Below are 20,796 nucleotides of genomic sequence, written 5' to 3'. Positions count from 1 at the left end.
ATACACACACCACCCGACAGACACCCAAATAAAAACGCTCATGGGCACAACAAGAGTAAGTATGCAAGAATTTCCGATCCCATCCATTAGCTCTGACCAATGACAAGAGTGTTGTGTGTGATATCATGACGGCGCGAAGTTTAGCTTGTGAGTGTGGGGGTGGTTTAGTTGTTGATACTGTTGGGTGGGGGGGTGTTGGTTTGTGATTTAGTTGTGGAGGATCTATATTTTTAATTTTTTTATGGGTATTTTAATTTGGGGTGAGGGGGAAGGTGGGTTGGGGTGTGGGTGGGTTGGGTCTCTCATTTGGTTGTGTATTTTTCGTTCGTTTGTGGTTTGAGTGTGTGTGTGGGGGGGGGGGGGGGGGGGGGGCTGGATGTGTGCCTGTGTGGGATTGTGGTGGCAGACCTAGGTTGCGTCGCCAGAACTTTGTTGTGGTAAGTTTTTATTTTTCTTGTTCTTAGTGTATTTGTTGTGTGTTGGGGTTGAGGGAAGTGTTCCATTACAATGTGTGGTTGTGGTTGTGGCTGTGGGTGTCCCAGCATCGGGAGATGCTGATGAGCTATATAGGTCAAGGGAAGTGTCCGATTCCAGAGGATATTGTGTTTAGTGGAATTTGGGGAGTTTTGTGTTGTCAGTTTTTTTCGTCGTTTTGGGTGGTTTGGTATGGGGGTGTGTGTCTAAATTTGTTTATATTTACTTTGTCCCCACCCAAAAAACCCCAATTTCCCACACTTGTCCCGTTAGTGTCATTAGGTTTTTTGTGGAACGTGTGCGTGTTGGTTTTTTGATGTATTTTCAGGTTTGTTATCATGTTTACGTAATGACGTCATAGGCGCCATATTGGAGTCATGGTGTATGGTCGATTCCGCCATATTCGTGACGTCATAGTAGAATCGGACGCTTCTGTGTTTCCCAAATCAAAATCATATATCAATTTCTAAAGCTAAAAATATTTCTGTTGGCTCAGCAATGCTAGATGTGGAGTTTCGTAGTCTTTCAGACGCTGCTAGAAATGCCTGAGAATTATTTAATGAAAGAAAGTTCTAAAGCCCCAGAATACACCTCTTGTGTAGAGAAACAAGATGCAGTCACCACAAACCCAGAGAAAAGTAGGGACGTAACCAGTAGAAACTGAGGAAGAACTAGCTGGGAGGGTCCTAGCTACCTGTTTCGCTGCACATCAAATTGGTGAAATTTTATGTTTTGGTATAATGCAACCACTGAGATTAGTGGTTGCCACTTTGAACAGTTGCTAAGGGGTTCAGTTGTTGCTATAAGGTTTAAGATATTAATGTTATCAAAATCCAAATATTTATTTCTGATCATTAGATCCTTATCTCAAAGTACGCAGTTTAGTAACCTCTAGTAGCAATAGGTCCTCTAGTTTTGACCCAAAGCTTTGGGAAACCTTGTACACGAAAGAAAGATTACCATCAATTTTGTGCCAGACAGCAAAAATTGTAGTACTATAGTGAAACATTCTTTGAGTGAAAAATTGGATGCAGCACTCCAAAATTAACTGAAGTGTACTAACACAGATAGACCACGAACGGGACTAGTGTAGCAGGGGATACAACCCGTTGGCTTTGGACAATGACGTCACAAGTGGCTAATCGAGAAGCGATTCTTCTTAGTGTTGTAGCTCCCTTCAGTGGCTGATAAGTGTTTTTTGGCTTTAAAAAAAAAAAAAATCTCACGAGATAGAATAAACAGATCCACTTTATTAAGCAATCAGTAAAAAAACGAAACTGAAACATAACAGCAAAAGCGAGAATGGTAAACTGCTCTCTGGCGACTTGTGACGTCATTGTCCAAAGCCGACGGGTTGTATCCCCTGCTGCACTAGACCCCCCACGAACTGCAAGTTCTACCAATTTACATTATATTAAAGAGAGCTACATGCATAAAAATACCAATGGCAAGACAGATGTAAACAATAAAAAATGTTGTAAATAGAAGTTTATTTTTTTACCAGCAGAAATATTGTATTTGCACTTTTTTACAAATCAAGCACAGATCATTATAATATACCAATAATAAATATAATATAACCATTACACAGGATCAAATTTTGTAACCATATCTCCACAGAAGAATATTGTAACCAAATTTGCACAGAAGCAACTAACATTAATACTACCCTAGACTAGTAATTAGTCTTCATAAACGTTGTGTTTAATATAATATGTGAAAAATTTTTAAAGTCCACAAGAAAAGAGAATTATTCAAAAGTTTCGAAAAGACAAACTTCATAATCCCTACAATGTGCATTGCAAATAAATGCACAAATGTTGATATATAACCAGTGGAGACTAATATGTGTTGTGTGTCATTAACGCTGGCTTTTTTGGGAGGAATCTGCGACACTGCGCGTTTAGTCACATGGAGCAGGGAGCACACGAGTCTGAACATGCTTTTCCCACTTCTTAAATACCAATAACTTAAAATAATTGTCACAAATACGTCACTGAAAAGATGACGCTCAACATTCGATATGCGACTTAGGTGGTATTTCATTCCACAATTCCAACAGAACTTTAACTATTCCTATAAAATACGACAGCTAACAGGAGTGCAACACTGCATAAAAATAATTACACATACATACATGCGAAGGCGCATGTCTAAATTACTGTTGTAACGAAAATCTTAGAGGTACATACCGGAAATTAACATTCACTGTACTAAGCAATTCTTGAAGTTCAAGTAGAAATTTATTGTCCTTCCCTTCTTCTCCATGGTCACCTCTGAGTCCATTTCCTAAGGTGTCAAACACTTGGCCAACGCTAGAACGGAGAACTTTAACTGAATTTAAAGCTGTGTACAATGGTTCAATGAGGCGATCTAGCTCTTGAACATTACTCTGAGCCATAATAGGCACCATCTTCCTTTCCTCTTGTGAACGCAGTTAATGTTTGTTTGTAAACATGGCAAAGTTATATTATACATCAGCCATCGTCCATAGATATAATTTATTTTCATTTATTTACTTTTTTTTAATTGGCATATTGCATACAAACGTTTTAGCCATGACAAATAAATATATTGCCCTACATAACAAGGTAACATTTTAATCTTCGTGGATGTTGTGTCGTTTGAAAGATAATTCAATATTCAATATTTTAACAACATGCTGTCCCGTCATCGTCAATTGTGTGTAATATTATGTTAATAATTATCACTTTCGGTTTTGTGATTATTACAACTCAATGAAATTAATTTTTCATGTCATTCGCAAACCGCTTGTATTGTTTGATAGGCGTTATCAATCGTAAATTTCGAATATGCTGCTCCACATATTTTCTTGGTCCTGTTTTGCAGTTGTTCTTCTGCTTGTTTATATTTGCAGTTTCGTTTGCACAATCACCTACAGTGCAACACCTGGCAAACAGGAAAATTGATAGAACTATTATCAAACGTTACCTGAAGAGCAATATCGTCAACTGTACAAACAAATTTATAAAGGCATTTCGATATTTGATTCAGTTTATTAATACAAAAGTTTATTATGTGTTATGAGGCTGACCAGGTCCCACCAAAATTCGAGTTCAACAGATTTCAACGTCCAGAACTCCAAGCATGTCAAGCCATTGTTCCAGATTTATCAAATATTATAAAATCCAAACGTGTACAACTTAAAAAACATCATGATCTCTATCTTAAATATCTGTATGTGATTGTCATGTGTGATGAATGAGACGTGTAGGCCTAATTATGCTTATCACATTAATTCAGTTACAAGATTAGTTTATTGCATTGTCAAAAGAACCACTGAAAATATAGATTTGATAAAACCATGATTATAGAAGTGAGCTGCAATACTCTCATGTTAGAAGGTGTACCCTTGCATTGTAGACATATCATCGTTTTATCTTGGTTTGCTCTTCAGTTTAGAGCCATTGCACCCACACACCACATTCAAATAGCAAGATGAGTGTTGGAGTGCTGGGCAGAAGCAGTTGTTTTCACGAACTGTGAGTGTTGGAAGAATGGAATTCTTTCCCCGTTCCATTGGAGGTGCCCATTTTTAGCAGGAATTCTGAAAAATTCAACAAACTGAGTTTTTTGCTCATTGATATTCTTACTAATTTCGGTTTCTGACCAACTCTACATAAAAAATTAATCTTGTGGTCATCTAAAGACAAGCAAAGTGTGTATCGCATTGTCAGTGATGAAAACAGGTAAACAATGTACTTATAGAGCCCATTATATCTACAAGCTCGTTGCACTTGAGAAGATAAATAAACCTGTCACGCATTATGAAGATTTGTAACACTACAGAAGAACAAGAATGTTGGGTGGCTACCCATGTGTGAAAACATTCACTATTCAAGCACTGATACTGTGCCCTCCTTTCATACTTGCAGTCCAGTCAGTACCTTTTATGGAGCTTTTTTTCCATGTGTGCAAATATGAGTATGCTATTTGCAATATGGAAATGATATGGGTGAGATTATGTGAAGAAATATGTGTAATTATTCTATTTCATTTATTCATTCATAGATCTCATTACTCAATATTTCTGGGGTTTACTGTGAGACTTTTATGGAAGTCTAGAGCGCTAATTTGTATGTTTGTAAAAAAAAAAAAATCCCAGTTATTTGCTGATACAACAGAAACACTCTTTGGTTCAAGGCAGACGTGGCCAAATCTCACGTGTGTGGGTTGTGGGCTTTCCAAGACCCGGCTGTCACTTGCGTTTCCTGAATCCTTGGAAGTACTCAGAACAGCGCGACATTGCATTTAGCATTGTGATGCGGCAGTTTTCGGTCTGCACTACCCTCTGAGTTCGGCAGAATTGAGATGTCATTACTGTTTACCCTTCGGTTATTTGTTCATTGTATAGACGTTCGCAGGTCCAGCGGCTGTTTACACAAAAACAGGCAGCTGGTGATCTATCATCAAAATCCTTTAAAATGAATGGGAATGACAGAAGAGAGGGATGAAAATTCTCAATTCGCATTAGCATTGGGTACTGCTTTATTACTATGAAATGGCATTACAGAACCATGCAGAGAATTTAAATATTTGGATGACAATGAAACTGCGAAAAATTACAACGATCGACGGATGGGATTCATTTTTCTGCACATCGAGAATTACTATGTACTAAATTTGCAGGCATGGAGCACTTGAAGAAATTGATGGAACGAATAGTAAAATTCCTGATGTTGCATTCGTTATTCCATTGTCAGTTAAACCAGTTTTCAATGACGATGAACAAAGAGTATGGAGACTTCGAATAATACTGCAAAGTACCTTGGTTAAATCAAGGAGCATGGCTAGAACTATTTTTCGATTTAATACTCGCTATTATTGAAGTTATGAAGGAAACAGAAGCGCAGGAACGAAAATTAGAGCATCCATTACACATTGCAGACTTCACATTTCAAGTGAACTCGACTGCACACAGCCCACAATAAAACATAGCAAGGTAAATTCTTTCCGATTTAATAGAGATGCATTGAGAAAGATAATCGCGTTCACATGGGGGTAAATCAGGGGACACAAACACATTTATAAAATAAATAAAACTATGAGAGACAAATATGCTGTCTTTAATGGCAAACTAACCAACAGCTGACAGGTAAATATCATCTGCAGAAACGCCACTCTTCCAAGATTTTATTGTCTTATTGTATTTAGCCTGCAGCTCGTGGTCTAGTGGCTAGCGTTGCTGCCTCTGGATCACAGTCCTGGTTTCGGTTCCTGACCAGTTTGTCCCCATCATTTCATCATCATCATTATTCGTGAACGTGGCTAAAATTGGACTTGGACAGGTTGGGACATTGTACAGGCGCTGATGACAGCGCAGTTGAGCAACCCACAAATCAAACATCGTCATCATCATCATTATAGGCATTTAGAATAATTAATTTTTAGTTTAACAGCTGCTACGTCATCCTCTGGAACTATTTCCTGCATATAATCCACAATTTATATAGTACTTGGTCTCACAAATTACGAAGTTTATACGACTCGCTTTTTTGGTTACATTATTTAATACTCGCGACAATAAAATCGACACTCGGCGCGGTGGCTGATGGGAGCGACTGTAAATGGGAAATGCCTCAACTTTCTTCGCGCATGTAGTATTTATTTGTGGGATATGCCATTAGCACACACACACACACACGCACACACACACACACAGAGTACAGCCAAGCTGAAATTTTTTTGGTGTGACAAAAGTTGCGTCTCGTAAGTTGTGCCACTAAAAAATGGGCGTTGACACATGTGGCGGCACTTTTGTTGCGTGTGTGAGCCCGGCTTTAGAAAAACAGTCCAGTTCCCCAAGTCCACTGGCGTTAAATAATAAAGTGCAATGTTTGAAGAATCTGCTGTGGCTTGCAAAAACTGAAAGGATACATTTATAAAATGTTTGAGGGCAGTGTCACTCTCACATCACTTTTTGAGCTGTTTTCTAGAGCATTTGCCATTTCAGATGAAAGCACCCTCTGTATGTGCAGACGAAACTGATTCCATTTTCAGTGACAAATATTTTTACATTAAAACTGTCCAGGACATCTGCATTGCTTGTCTCAGGTATATTTTAAAGTCTCCATGATACGGCTGCAAAAGTGCAAGAATATTTCGATAGACATATTTATGTGAAATACCTTATTTCGATTATGAAACTAATAAGTCACGATCACATGGTAACTTGAATGTAAAACTCTGTGAAATTGTCTGTGTCTGTAAATATGCTGATAGCTTCTACCAGATAAAAATTATATTATGTCTGCAGCGCGCCAAAATAAATAATTAATACTGAAAACATGTTTTGTTTGTGAAATATAAAACCAAGTCGTGTGCTGTGCGGCTGCATTGCCATTTAAATGCGGCGCGTTCGCTGTTTTCCACTCTTTACCCTCCTAACGCTCAGACAGCATGGCGTGATGTTGGGGAAAATGTGAAGAGAGGTTGAGCGTCTTTGGCACTAGGAACCGGGCATGGCTCATGAGCCGAAATCTTGGTACCCCTGGTTTAAGGGCCACCAGATATCAATTTATGACATCTAAAATTATAACTATGAAGCTTCAACATAAAGAAAAATCGCGCAACTGGGTGGAACAAAGAAATCAGGAAATCTTGCAGGGAATAGAGGTAAAAATTCTAACGTTAGAAAAATCTGAAACTGAACAAGTCAAGCTAATACTTTATAAAGTAGGAATCTTTCTTGAAATCCAGTTGATGGAAATGGAAACATGTGTAGTGGATAAAGAGTCAAAACATGACTACTGTGTGGGCTGCATCCAAAAAGAAATCAGTACTGTGAATCAAGAAAGAGTGGAGCTAAAGAACAACTTAAAGTAATTAGATGCAGGTGCAACTATCTTCGATGAAGTGGATAAAGCTGGAGCATAATAAATTGTAGTCTACGTGGCGCTAGCATGCCAAACGCTAATGGACCACCCAACATGTCTTGTCCCTTGGGAACAGCTCCTTGTTTTCTCATGGTCATTAAGTGCTGCCTACGTATGAAAAGGTGTGGGGTGAGGGGCACAGTAACTGTAATGGCATTGAAAGCAGTTCCCACGAGTATAAAAATGAGGGATGCAAGAACTGCAAAAACAGGTAATACCACTCATTTTACCAAAGTAGGGAACACGTTCAGGATCATCGATCTGATGAGACCGTTTATCAGAATACATAGGAAAACTAACTGTAACTGCACAACTTTTGCACTATGTGCCAGTCAGTAAGGGAGAGTCGGACGCAGATTTTGTTGCAAATATTCTGTGATATAACAATGATGTAGTCATACATTATGACCTAGAGGAAGTCCATGAAGACTGTTCTGTGTTAGAGTCAAATAAAAGGCCATTGGTCACTGCAGTTCAAACAGAACGCGTAGTCACAGTGGAAATAATAGAATCTGGAGCTGATATATTAATTTAGATAGTCTCGTTCAAAATGATTTCTGAACAGAAAAAGGAGTGCATATACGAGTAACGTACTAAGTGCTACTGGTCTTGTTTGGAAGTAAGACTTAAGGAACAAGCTATGAAAACCCCTTCCTTAGTGTTGACAGCCTGATAGATGACTGTATGCTAGGCGTTGATTTATTGGTAGAGAACAACTCATTGACAGACTTCTTTGCAGGAGAATATGTCTCATGACTGGCCGGTAGGAGGTAGACCCGCTACCTTCAGACGAAGGCAATGGCTGATTCTGTCCTTAGGTACTGGTACAAATAGTAGGGACCAAGCCCAGACAAATGCGTATTCACACCGCAGAGGCTCAGTGTGTCGAAGATTTAAACACAGTTATTAGTAAGAAAGTTACTGAAATGAGCCACATCAGTGCTGAAGAGGCAGTCGATCTGGAAGACATTCTAACCGTCTTATCGATGTTTTTAATGAAAATCCAGGCTTAATAAATTACTTCGAGCACAAACTTGATGTTGTGCCACAAAAATTATTCAATCTGCCATCGTACTCTGCCCTTTCAGTGCAGATATATGTTGTATTTAAAGAAATAAAACAGACACCCAACCGGACTGTAGAAACATCGACGAGCTCTTACATCAGTCCATTTCCAGCAGTAACAAGACACAGTGGCAAGGTACATCTAGTACTTGATGACAGAGTCATTACTAAAATATTGGTATCAACCAGGACAAAGCCCATACACTTAGAGCAGCAGCTGCAGAAGTTTCACTGCATCGAAGTCCTGAGTAGTACTGATTCAAAGATTTCTTACTAGCAGATTCCGTTAGAAATCGGTTCAAACGGCTCCGAGCACTATGGGACTCAACATTTGAGGTCATCAGTCCCCTAGAACTTAGAACTACTTAAACCTAACTAACCTAAGGACATCACACACATCCATGCCAGAGGCAGGATTCGAACCTGCGACCATAGCGGTCGCACGGTTCCAGACTGAAGTGCCTAGAACCACTCGGCCACTGCGGCCGGCAGATTCCGTTAGAATATAATTCTAGAGAGTATAATGCGTTTATATTCGCCAATAGAAGTTATCAGTTCACAGTTTTTGTGTGTTCAGACATATTTATAGCTGACCTTGATAAGGTTCTTGGTACCAAAATTTTGAAATAGATAACGATTTATGTGGATGATTTATTACTAGTTGCTGACACTTGAGCTAAGTTAGTGAATCCTATCTGGAAATTTATACAAGCTTTCAGGAAAACAGGTGTTACAGCAAATCTACAAAAATCTAAATTTGGGCAGATCGAAACCAGATTTCTCAGACATGTTACTACACCATAATGCATCCTATTACTTAAAGAAAAATTAAGTTCCATAATCAATTTTCCATGTCATTAGACAAAGAAACAAAATCATTTCTAAGATTATGTTCATTCTAAAGAATACTTCTTCATAAACAGACTCTCAACAATTATGTGTTGACCAGTCTACTTAAGATGGATGCTCAGTGGTACTGATTTACAGATGGTAAGGCAACTTTTAAAAAAGATAAAAGCCAGTCTGTCTGAAGATAGTGGTTCACCGTCTGGATATAAGTTCAGACTTTCTTCTAGCAACAGACGCTTCACAGGTTGGCTTGATCTGCCGTTTATTCAAAACCAGGACAGTGGATTACAAAATTACAGTATGCACCACAGGCTTTACAAGCCACCTTCTAAATAGTTGTGAATGTGTATGCTCAACAACTGAGATAGCTATAGCGTGGAAATTTAAACAATTTTTTCACTGTTACCTTGGTGCCAAAAAACGTATATTGCGACCATAAAACTTGTACTTCTTGCTTAGCTGCCGACTCCTGCACCCACAACTAGATCAGTGGGCATCATAGCTGGAAGAAAATGATTTTAAGGCAGCACAAGGTTTGCAGAATGGACTCCCTAGTTTCAAAAAATCACTGAAGAGCGTGCAGGTGCAGCAGCGGAATGGAAATAGTGGCTTTAGATGGGGGAACCGACATCATTTTCAGTAGTCACCATGCCGCCGTCTAGTGAGCATCGAGGCTTCGTCGTAGAAATGTTCTTTAAAACTAATGATAGTGTGGTGGCGATGCAGAGGGCTTTTCGTACGTAGTTTGGTTCGGATCGCCATGACAGGGTTCCTGATGGTAAAACCATTAGGATATGGATTACTAGTGTTAGGGCGACAGAATGTGATGCTAAAAACATTAGGATGTGGATTACTAGTGTTAGGTCGACAGAATATGCACTTCCTAGAAAACTAGATGGCTGACCTAAAAGTGTGAGGACACCTGAAAACATCGTGGCAATGAGAGCGCCCATTGAACAGTCTCCATCGAGGCTCTGTGGGAAAACATGCTGCTGCTCTTGGAATATCGTCCAGTATGGTAAGACGAATTTTACACTTTCACCTTCACTTATACCCCTACTAGTTGATGGTTGTTCAAGAACTTAGTCCAGAAGACTCGGCGAAATGTACAGATGCTTCCAATGCAGTTTAGCCACTGTTCAACCCGCCGCTATTCTGTGGCCTAGCGATGAAGCACATTTTCACCTATCTGGTTCAGTAAATAAGCAGAATTTTCGTTACTAGGAAACTGAAAACCTTCGTGAATTTCACCAAAGATCTCTGCACAGCCACAAAGTGATAGTTTGGTGCTCTGCGTCCTCCATAGGTATTCCCATGCAGCAGGATATGATGGTCTTAGTCTGGACACTCTTAAGAAATGTATACATAAAATTGCATCACCTTAATCAACAGTTATCAACTCTCATATGGAAGATGGTCTATTTCCAGATGAGTTGAAAATTGCTCGAGTTGTGCCTATTTTTAAAAAAGGAAATAGGAATCTAGTAGAAAACTTTCGACCCATTTCTGTTCTTCCAATAATATCCAAAATCTTTGGGAAAGTAATATACATAAGAATCTGGAACTTCCTGGTATCTAAAAAAGTGATTTCTAAGGGGCAGTATGGGTTTGTCAAGGGGTCGTCCACTACTACAGCAGCATCCAACTTAATCGAAGGTGTCACTCAAGCAATAGATAATAAAGAACATGTATGTGGCATCTTTCTGGGCTTACAAAAAGCATTTGACTGCGTTGATACAACCATATTGCTGGACAAACTGTGAACTATGGCATTCGAGGCACAGCCCATAATCTGATGAGGTCCTACTTGACAAATAGGAAGCAGTTTGTGTCTATTAGCACTACAGAGGGAGCATACAAATCAAACACCACCGACATGAATTTTGGTATTCGACAGGGGTCAATATTAGGACCACTTCTTTTTATTATTTATGTTAATGATATTCAGTCCATAACAAACCATGCAACAGCTATCTTATATGCAGATGATACCACGTTAATATGCCGCAATCCAAGCTATTCGCAGCTCGAAGTAGAATCCAATACTGCAGCAGGCTTAATTCTGCAGTATTTTAATGAAAACAAACTAAAATTAAACACAAATAAATCTGTCTATATTGAATTTGATCTTGGGAGACAAAAAACTCATGAAAACCAAATCTTAATGGGTGACGAATACATTAAAAAACAATACTCGACCAAATTTCTTGGCCTGACACTTGATGCGGAGTTAAACTGGTCTGATCATGTGAATGATATTTGCAAAAAGCTAAGTTCTACCATATATGTCCTAAGAAAACTGACACCTTTTTGTAACATCACCACTCTGAGGCAAATATATTTTGCACTATTTGAATCCCATCTAAGGTATTGGATAGAGGTATGGGGATCCAGCAGTAAAGGTAATACGAAAAGTGTACTTATCTTACAAAAGAAGGCACTTAGAATTATGGGAAAGAAATGTGCCAGGGAGTCCTGCAGAAATTTGTTTAAAGAATTTAAAATACTAACTGTTCATAACCTGTATGTGCTGAAGATAATCATTATGGCAGTAAACAGTAACAAAACACTTAATAAAGAAATACATGATCATAACACTAGAGGTAGAGAGAGACCCCACATCATCTCTCATTGAACAACACTCTACGAGAAAAGCCCTCACTATGCAGGCATAAAACTACTGAATTGCTTCCATCCTAATACCTCCAAATTGCCCATTACAAAACTAAAAATGAAATTAAAATTATGGCTCCTAAACAATCCTTTATATTCAATAGACGAGTTTCTAGATTTAGTAAACTCGTATGATGGAAGACCATCTATCTAAAAATATATGTTATCTCAGATCTTAGACTGTGTCCCAAACTGTAAATATTTGAATGTCAGATACGAATACTATGTCACAAACTGTAGATTCCTTAATCTAAGTATGCAATAACAATTTTTTATGTATAGTCCATATATGTAACTCTGTTCTCTCAACTAAATTTAGAAAAAGTTGTGTAGATAAAAGTGCCAGCCAATAATATGTAACCCTAATAAGTAAGGCTCTGACTTATCCAGAAGACTGGAAAAAAACCTTTTTTGTAATCAGTTGATGTTGGATCAAAATAAATAAATAAATAAATAAATATTGGGCCTTATTTTTTTGAATCTCGAGGTGCAACTGTTACAATGACTCTGTGCGTTATTGTGAGATGCTGGAGAAATTTTTACTCCCCAGAATTAAAGTGTGTGGAGAGGAATATGACACAGAAGCCCTTTGGTTCCAACAGGATGGTGCGAAGTCTCATACTGCCTGTTGTTCTCGCCAAATTCTGCAAGAACAGTTTCCCAGCCACCTGATCTGCTTATGATGGATTGTTTGATGCCTCCTTGCTCCCCAGAATTGAGCACCTGCGATTTTTTGCTTTGGGGACAGCTCAAAGGAGAGATTTGCAAAGGTCTGTTGCATTATACAATATTTTATTCATTGAAGAAACGCTTAAACAGATTCCTTATCTCGATATAAATCTGTCTATATTGAATTTGATCTTGGGAGACAAAAAACTCATGAAAACCAAATCTTAATGGGTGACGAATACATTAAAAAACAATACTCGACCAAATTTCTTGGCCTGACACTTGATGCGGAGTTAAACTGGTCTGATCATGTGAATGATATTTGCAAAAAGCTAAGTTCTACCATATATGTCCTAAGAAAACTGACACCTTTTTGTAACATCACCACTCTGAGGCAAATATATTTTGCACTATTTGAATCCCATCTAAGGTATTGGATAGAGGTATGGGGATCCAGCAGTAAAGGTAATACGAAAAGTGTACTTATCTTACAAAAGAAGGCACTTAGAATTATGGGAAAGAAATGTGCCAGGGAGTCCTGCAGAAATTTGTTTAAAGAATTTAAAATACTAACTGTTCATAACCTGTATGTGCTGAAGATAATCATTATGGCAGTAAACAGTAACAAAACACTTAATAAAGAAATACATGATCATAACACTAGAGGTAGAGAGAGACCCCACATCATCTCTCATTGAACAACACTCTACGAGAAAAGCCCTCACTATGCAGGCATAAAACTACTGAATTGCTTCCATCCTAATACCTCCAAATTGCCCATTACAAAACTAAAAATGAAATTAAAATTATGGCTCCTAAACAATCCTTTATATTCAATAGACGAGTTTCTAGATTTAGTAAACTCGTATGATGGAAGACCATCTATCTAAAAATATATGTTATCTCAGATCTTAGACTGTGTCCCAAACTGTAAATATTTGAATGTCAGATACGAATACTATGTCACAAACTGTAGATTCCTTAATCTAAGTATGCAATAACAATTTTTTATGTATAGTCCATATATGTAACTCTGTTCTCTCAACTAAATTTAGAAAAAGTTGTGTAGATAAAAGTGCCAGCCAATAATATGTAACCCTAATAAGTAAGGCTCTGACTTATCCAGAAGACTGGAAAAAAACCTTTTTTGTAATCAGTTGATGTTGGATCAAAATAAATAAATAAATAAATAAATATTGGGCCTTATTTTTTTGAATCTCGAGGTGCAACTGTTACAATGACTCTGTGCGTTATTGTGAGATGCTGGAGAAATTTTTACTCCCCAGAATTAAAGTGTGTGGAGAGGAATATGACACAGAAGCCCTTTGGTTCCAACAGGATGGTGCGAAGTCTCATACTGCCTGTTGTTCTCGCCAAATTCTGCAAGAACAGTTTCCCAGCCACCTGATCTGCTTATGATGGATTGTTTGATGCCTCCTTGCTCCCCAGAATTGAGCACCTGCGATTTTTTGCTTTGGGGACAGCTCAAAGGAGAGATTTGCAAAGGTCTGTTGCATTATACAATATTTTATTCATTGAAGAAACGCTTAAACAGATTCCTTATCTCGATAGCTTCAGCAGGAGCTGCATTGTTTCTTCTTGATGGCTGAACACCAGGAAGTACGTCTCTGTACTCCACATTGTTCAGTACATTCTCTTTGTCCACAATCACATTATGTAAAACGCAAACAGCTTTCACAATCAGTTCTGCAGTCTCTACTTTCGTTTCAGTTGGTTTGTTTAGTAATCGCCACTTTGCAGCCGCAATTCCAAAGGTACATTCAACAGTTTTTCTAGTTCGTGAAAGAACTTTGTTGAATTTTTCGTTCGAGCAATCAAGATTTCTCCTGGCAAAAGGTTTCATCAGGTGTCTGAGAAGGGGGTACGCTTCATCTCTTATGAAGACAAAGGGGGATTTAACAGCAGTACCTGTTAGAAAGTCGTCTTCAGGAATGTGAAGCATGCCTTTCACCATTTTATCGTACAAAACAGACATCCTGAAAGTGCCTCCGTCACTTTGTTTTCCCAATGCTCCAACTTCAATAAAAGTAAATTTACAGTCTACATCACACACAGCCTGCAGAACTATTGAAAAGTATTTTTTATAATTGAAAAACATAGAACCAGACCATTTAGGGCTTACAATTTGTATATGCTTCCCATCAATAGAACCTAGACAATTTGGAAACCCCCACTTCTTGTAAAACATTTCAGCTATTTCTCTGAATTCTTCTTCCGTTGGTGGCTTCATATGCAATGGTTGTAGTGTTTGCCACAACACTGATAGAATCTGTTTTACAATTTGAGAAACAGTAGTTATTCCTACTCTAAACTCTCCTGCTAGGCTTGCATACAAGTTCCCTGTTGCCAAGAACCTGAAATTTAAAAAAAGGCGTGTTACTTTCCACTGTGTATTTATGTAACTACATTGTGTACTTAATGGAATTGGTTATTCTTTAATGTTTCTGCAAAGATATTTTTCCTCTTATTTCAGCAGTCTGCGATGTTAAGAAAAAATGGAAAAGTCTTCGACAGCAGTTCAAAGAAAGGCTGAACTCGCTTTCTAGACATGCCTCAGGCGGTGCTGCTCACACGGCTCCAGTACAGTGGCCGTATTTCGAGGCTATGACGTTCTTACAAGATAATTTTGAACCTAGAGCGACTAGTGGGAATTTGGATCCTGTGGATACCAGTGATACGACTGAACACAACAGCGAGTATAGTTCTCATTTTGATGAAGCTCATAGCCAACCAACATCTTTATCATCATCACTTTCACCAGTGTCTTCTAATCGCGCTGAGACACCACCAAACTCTACACCTGCTGAACGTAGGGCCTACAGGAAGAGACCATGACCTGTAGGCCCAATTGCAATTCAGTTGATAGAAACTGAAAAAGAGAAGTTGCATATGCACAAAGACAAAGAGTTGCTGTTATCAGAAAAAAATGATGAAGATGCAGTTTTCTTCATGTCTCTTCTTCCTCACGTGAGACGCATGACTCCTTTCGACAAAATGTCGTTCAGAATAGATGTGCATAAACTAGTTAGGGATCTTCAGATCGAAGTTACAGAGCATACGATGAAGCTTCGCAACAGTATATACATATTCATCCACCTACTTCAAATATTAGCACTGAGAATGGATCCATCGGATTTGCACCGGGAACAGCACTTAGTAACCAACATTGCACAGTTAATGGTGTACAAACATCAAGCCCAGGTGAGAAAATAACTGGTGGTACAGAATACGATCGCCCAGATGAAGTGGAAGTAAGTTTTGTGAATGTCAAGGACCTGCATTACAACCGAGCTTAAAAAGGGGACTAAATAAACCTTGTTACATTATAAAGCGCTTTTGAAATGTAGTTAGAATTGGTTAAAATAAAATAAAACTATCAGAAATGTATTTATTATTGTTTTCATTTGTAGCTATCATGTTAGTCTTTCGTATCCCTGTAATTCAAAATCATGCAACAGAAAAATATGGTATAGGATCTGTCATTAGTAATTAGGTATAATATTTTTTAAAGTTATAGTTACATCTAAGTTATAAATTTTACTATTAGGACAACCCTAAGCAGATGGCAGATGTAGTACATAAAGTAGACATAAATAAAATCTGACGAATATTACCTCAGATTGAGTACCAGGCACTCCTCCACAGAAATTGCATTAACAATGTTGGGCCGAATCTTCATCTGTTTAGCTATACCTGGCTCGATGAGATTTAGAGTGTACTGGAAAGTTTCTTGCGACATTCGTAAATGTGTGAAAAAGTGATCTGGATAGTTTTTGAGCTGTTGGTAATACTTGTGAAAGTATCCGTAGTGAGGACATTCAGCATTCAAAGGGTGCACTCCGTACTTCCTCTTCCGTCTCCTTTCCAACAAGCACATTTTTGTAGCGAACGAATCACTGTCACTGTCGTCAGACGATGTGGAGAACATGTTTTACACTTGACACCACTAAAGTTGTGCACTTTCCTGTAACGTAATAGCTGAAGAATGAATACACACGGCGATCAGTGAGGTGCCTGCAGCGTACATGCGACAGGGCTGCCGGCGAGCAGCGAGGTGTCGTGTGCCAGCAGCGAGCTGCCAGCTGCGAGAAGGCAGCATAAACGTACCCTTAGAAAAGATGCATCCAGAAGATCCAGATTCTGAAGCAGCCACTGAAACTAAGTATGTTGTGCTCGGCTGTACGTTGTGCCACTGGGTGGTCAGCACTGTTCTTGGCCAGTTTGATAGTAGTCATTCATTCTGATGTCGATATATAGGAAGGCGGCATCAACAGTGACGATTGGGGATCCAGGACATAAAGGGGTAGGAATGGTGGTAAATCGGTGAAGGAAATGGTTATTGTCTTTAATGTGAGAGGCAGGGTTTCAAGCAATTGGTTCACACTGTTGGTGATGGAAAGTGGAAATTCTTTCAGCAGTGGCACAATAACACCTACAATGGAATGTCCACAATTGTTGGGTTTTTGGACTTAGGCAAACATGTAGAAGATGGGTATGCATGTTGTCATTGGGTTGTGGAGAGAGGTGGACTCAGGAGCGTGGTTCTGGGATGGACTTCGGTGTTTCAATAGGGACTGAAGATTATATTTGACTTTTGCAAAGGGATCGCTATGGCAAAGCTTGTAGGTGGTTAAGTCAAACAACTGGTGGATGTCTTCTGTCATGTTGTCACTGAGGTTCATCACTCCTGAGATGGATCCTTTGTCTGCAGGGAGGATGATTAGGTCTGGATCTTCCTTCCGTTGAGAGATTAGTTTTCTTCTTAGTAAGGGGCCTGTGGAATGTTGGTGAAGCCAAGCAGGAGATAATGAATTCTTGGAAGGACCAAGGGGTGGTTAGGAGGGAGGTGGGGGAGGGTCATTGTTGGATGGTGGTATGAAGTGGGAGAAGCGAGGTTCAATGTTGGGATTAGGTTGGAGGAATTGGTAAAAAAGTAGTTTCCACTTCAGGGGCTGGAAATAGAGTAGGTCTTTGACAACTTCAACACGATTAAACTTGGGTGTCTGGTTGAGGGTGAGGTCTTTGGATAGGACTGAAACTTTTGTGGGATTGAGGTTTTTGGTTGTGTGGTGTCACAAGGCTTATGCCTGTCCCACCCCTCATTAAATCGACCAAGACTTATACGAATAATTGTAAGAACAGTTATTATTATTATGTTCTTTAAGTTTGTTTTTGGGTTCCAGAAATACTGTGGGAAGAAAGTTTATTTATGTTGCAGATAACGTGGAAGACATTGCCCAACGATCACCACGAAAGTTCGACGTAGCGGCAAGTGGGCAAGGAATAAAATGAATGCTGCAAAGCACCGTGAGCCATGGAAGAGCCTGGGCCGCAAAGGTGTCGAGCTTCCTAGGTCGTTGTTGGACAACGTCAAAGGAAGAGATATTCTGCTTTCTTGGTGTAAACAGATCGATCGAATCTTGAAAGGTTCATGTAAAACATATATGCGGGTGACACATTAGGTGGGACTCGATGCCCGTAATACTTCCACAGTTATTAAAAAGTTGTTAAACGGCAAAACCAATAGGTCATCATTTATATAGATAAAAAGTAATAAATATATAGGAAAGGAAGAGTTGCAGCGTCAGAACGAAAAGTGATACATCGCTCAGCAACGAAGAAGGACGTAAACAGTGGGCGTTACATGGTGAAAACGAATCAACTGATAAAATAGTAAGTCTGTAATTAAGCATAAAGCCACGTAACACTGCAGTTGAAAGGATACTAACAGTGTTTTGGGTTTGTTTGATGTTCTAATGATGTTGTCTACTACGCCATTTATATATTGTGAAAATCAAATGAAACAATATAGTTCCAGAGACCTTTCAAGTTGCCATTTATATATTGCAAAAACCAAATGAAACAATATAGTTCCAGAGGCCTTCCAACTCTCAGACATACATGATGTATATATATGCAGACTGGAGTGGTGAAAGAAAATTCGTACTACGGCCAAGATTTGAACCCATGTCTCCTGCTCACCAGGCAGATATGCTAACCAATACGCTACCCTGGCACAGTGGCTTTGCACAACTGCATGGATTACCCTGGTATGCCTCCCTACTCAATCAATCCAAATTACCATTCAAGCCTCAGCCCACTTGGTATGCCCCGTTAACTTGAAGGGAACACCAAGTGTGCTGAGACTTGAATGGGAATTTGAATTGTGGAGTGAGATGTGCTAGTGCAGTCCATGCAGTTGTGTGAAGCTAATGTGTCAGGTCGGTGTATTGGTTAGTGCATCTGCCTAATGAGCAGGAGACTTGGGTTCAAATTTTCATTCATTGCTCCAGTCTGCATTTATACATATTGTGAAAAGCAATGGACCTATAACAATTCCTTGAGATATGCCTAAAGCTACATTTACATCTTTGACTTCTCTCCATTAAGAATGACAAGCTGTGTTTTGTTTGCTAGAAACTGTTCAATCCAGTTACACAGTTGATCTTATTTTGTGCAAAAGGCAACAGTGTGGAACTATATCAAATGCCTTACAGAAGTCTGGCAACACAGTGTCAACCTGGATACTGTTATCTACCGCCATCTGGGTCTTGTAAATCAACAAAGTGAGAAAGGTTTCATACAACTGTTGTTTTCGGAATCCATGTTAATTTCGAAAGAGGAGATTTTTGGACTCTAGAAATGTCATAATATGCAAGTGTAAAGAAGTCTCAAAATACTCATACTGGTATCCCATCAGGCCCAGGAGCTTTCCCTCTGCTCAGTGATTTCAGTTTCTTTTCTACTCCAGGGCCATTTTCTCATTTTTGCAATCATTTAAAGGTGACACTACAGCACAATCTTCTTATCTGAAGCAGTTTTAGAAAAATATGTTTAATATTTCAGCCCTTTTTGCATTATCCTCTGTTTCAGTGTCACTATGGTTACAAATTACATGGACAAATGGCTTCTATATGTGCACTGATTTGACATAAGACCCAAACTTCTAACCATTTTCTGTCAAGTCGGGAGACAGAATGATACTTTCAAGTTCATTGAACACTTCACGTTTAGTTTTCCTTATGCTAATTTTGGCTTTGTTTAGTTTTTGTTTATCTGTGAGGTCTGGCTATATTTAAATTTGCAGTGAAGCTCTCTGTGTCTTTATAGCAGATTGCTAATGTGACTGACAAACCACAGTGGGTCTTTTCCATCCCTCACAAATTTGCTCTACACATACCTGTCTAAAGCATATTGTACAATGCTCTAGAGCTTTGTCCATTGATACTCCATGTTATTAGTGCTGGAGAATTTTGATGCTTACAGCTGAAGTGATCTGAAATCCGTTTCTTGTCACTCTCGCTAAGCACGAAGGTCTTCCAACCTTTCTTTGTATTCCTGTTTACAGCACTATTCAGTGACGCTGTAATGGCCTTACGATAACTGATTCCCTGGTCTGTGCTAACTGAGTTGAAATGCTTGGCTCTGTTTGTCTACAGCAGATCTAATATGTTGCCTTTACAAGATGGTCCTCTGGTTAACTGCTCAAGGTAACTTTTGGAAAAGGCATTTAGAAGAATTTCACATGATTATCTGTCCCTACTACCAACCATAATCTCTTGAGTCACCATCTATAGCTGTTAAGTTGAAATATCCACCTAACACTACAATGTGACCACGAAATCATGCTACATATTCTTCTAGTTTCTGCTCAGGTGTTCCACCAGTACTTCTCCTGAGGCAGGGGATCTATAAAGTATCCAATGGCCATGTTTGATCCACCTTAAAACTTGTCTTCACTGAAATTATTTTGCTTTAGGAATCTGTGCTAATCTCACAAGATATTATCATATTATTAATGCTTATAAACATGCCTTCACTACCAGCATTCAACCTATCTTTGTGATATATGTTACATCTGAAGTTTAGAACTTCATTGCTATTGACATCAGGTTTCAGCCTGCTTTCTGTTCCTAGTATATGTGGGCATGTTACAGTTTATAAGCGAGACTAGTTCCAGGACTTTTCCATAGACAATTCCTGCAGTTAACTATTACCATATTAACATTTTCTTTCTGCTAACGGCTAAGACAAATGTTGCCATTCTGGATTTAGAACATATCCTATCGCATCTGTGGGAGATTTCCGTATCCTAAAAAAACTCACATGTGCATGCCACATGTACTCTGCTATCCTAGTAGCTGCTTCG

The 20,796-nt window shown here is 38.9% G+C and overlaps 2 protein-coding genes across 2 annotated transcripts in view; both read right to left on the bottom strand.

The window, feature by feature from the left end:
• LOC124624481 (mediator of RNA polymerase II transcription subunit 27) overlaps positions 1–2,938 on the bottom strand; it is a 55,263-nt gene extending 52,325 nt beyond the window's left edge. Inside the window, exon 1 of the mRNA XM_047149109.1 lies at positions 2,667–2,938. Coding sequence (XP_047005065.1) covers positions 2,667–2,887 — 221 coding nt within the window. The 5' untranslated portion in view covers positions 2,888–2,938. The remainder of the gene's footprint in view (positions 1–2,666) is intronic.
• Positions 2,939–14,154: 11,216 nt separating this feature from the next.
• Positions 14,155–14,601, bottom strand: LOC124569597. The gene has a single exon (XM_047131092.1). The coding sequence runs from the start codon at positions 14,599–14,601 to the stop codon at positions 14,155–14,157; it is 447 nt and encodes a 148-aa protein (XP_046987048.1).
• Between the last annotated feature and the right edge of the window lie 6,195 nt (positions 14,602–20,796).

The sequence above is a fragment of the Schistocerca americana genome, chromosome 1, assembly GCF_021461395.2.
Source record: "Schistocerca americana isolate TAMUIC-IGC-003095 chromosome 1, iqSchAmer2.1, whole genome shotgun sequence".
NCBI classification, from domain to species: domain Eukaryota; kingdom Metazoa; phylum Arthropoda; class Insecta; order Orthoptera; family Acrididae; genus Schistocerca; species Schistocerca americana.
This window is presented reverse-complemented; position numbering and strand designations above follow the sequence as displayed.